Here is a 1,265-nt window from a genome sequence, read left to right on the forward strand (position 1 = left end):
CTCAATGACTCGATGACAGCAAGGTATTAGATTGTAACCTTTGACAGTCAGGATTTAGAGTGGACGGTATTACACTGTCCATATCTGTAGTGGCTGCTCCATCATCTGTCATGCTCCTAGACAGGATACACAAAAAAATTAAGATTGTCCTCTCCCTCCCCTAGCCCCTACCTGTCTCTCTATTCCAAATATTGGCTGGATTTTCATCCTCGAGGCAGGTAGGAGGAGTTGGGAAAATTCCCAGCTTGGCCTGCTCGCCTTGGGAGAAAGTGCATGCCAAGCCCCCAGGAGTTGTGAACCCTAGTGCGCATGAGGTAAGTTCAAAAGGGTCCCTCTCATACCTATGTTTAAAAGGCCCACCTCAGTGCCATGGGACTTTGTCCCATTGAAAAAAAAGGCCCTCCAGTCCTCACCCTCACACCCCTTCACCCCCATACTCACCCCATGCCCCATCCATGCCACCTCATGCCCCCAATGCCAGGCTCTGCCCTTCAACCATCTCCCTATGTCACCTCATGCCCCCTATTCCAGGCTCTGCTCTTCCACCTACACCCATGTCCCCTCAGTCTGTTATTCTAATAGCTGTCTGGGGTCTCAGCCAAGCCCAGACATCTATCAGAATAACAGAACACCTGTCCCCCTGAGGTAATATTGTTTGATTGACAGCTCAGGCTCTCTGATCTCTGCAGTTAATTTCAAAATGTTTGTTGACATAAGTCAAGTTTCGTGTTTGTGGTTTTTGAAACTTCAAAGGGCCAGGATGATTGACACTTTTATTAGTTTGCTGCCCATACTTTATTTTCATCGGAGAAAGCGTTCAATGGATTATATTTTTTTCAAAGCTTTTTTTTACACATCCAACTTTACACTGTGGTGTTCATTGGTTCTAGGAGGTGTACAGAGGGTCAATGGGCATGGAAGTGCCAGAACTTGGCATAGGGGTCATGAGGTGTCTGAGGGAGTGGGTGGAAGGGCAGAGCTTGGGGTGGGGGCAAGAGGAGTCATAGGGATTGTGGGGGGTGTAACTCAGCATAGGGGGCTTGAAGGGACATAGTGGGCGGGTGAGGAGGCAGAAATTGGCATAGATATGAGAGGGACCCTTTTGAACTTACCTTTTTAAAGGTCCTCTCATGTGCATTAGTGTTCACGACTCTCTAGGGGGCCGTGAATCACGACTTTTTAAAAACCTAGCCCAACTCTATGAAAATTAATCAGTAGGAGATACTTTTTCTCTTATGGAGCCAGCCAGGTCGGGAATGCTGGAT

The 1,265-nt window shown here is 47.7% G+C and overlaps 1 protein-coding gene across 1 annotated transcript in view; it reads left to right on the forward strand.

Annotated features, from left to right (window-relative positions):
- Positions 1 to 309: 309 nt before the first annotated feature.
- Positions 310 to 1,265, forward strand: part of LOC144687534 (uncharacterized) — a 97,819-nt gene continuing 96,863 nt past the window's right edge. Inside the window, exon 1 of the mRNA XM_078553803.1 lies at positions 310 to 314. Within this exon, the coding sequence (XP_078409929.1) occupies positions 310 to 314 (5 nt within the window). The remainder of the gene's footprint in view (positions 315 to 1,265) is intronic.

This window comes from Cetorhinus maximus, chromosome 12, assembly GCF_964194155.1.
Source record: "Cetorhinus maximus chromosome 12, sCetMax3.hap1.1, whole genome shotgun sequence".
In the NCBI taxonomy this organism is placed as follows: Eukaryota; Metazoa; Chordata; class Chondrichthyes; order Lamniformes; family Cetorhinidae; genus Cetorhinus; species Cetorhinus maximus.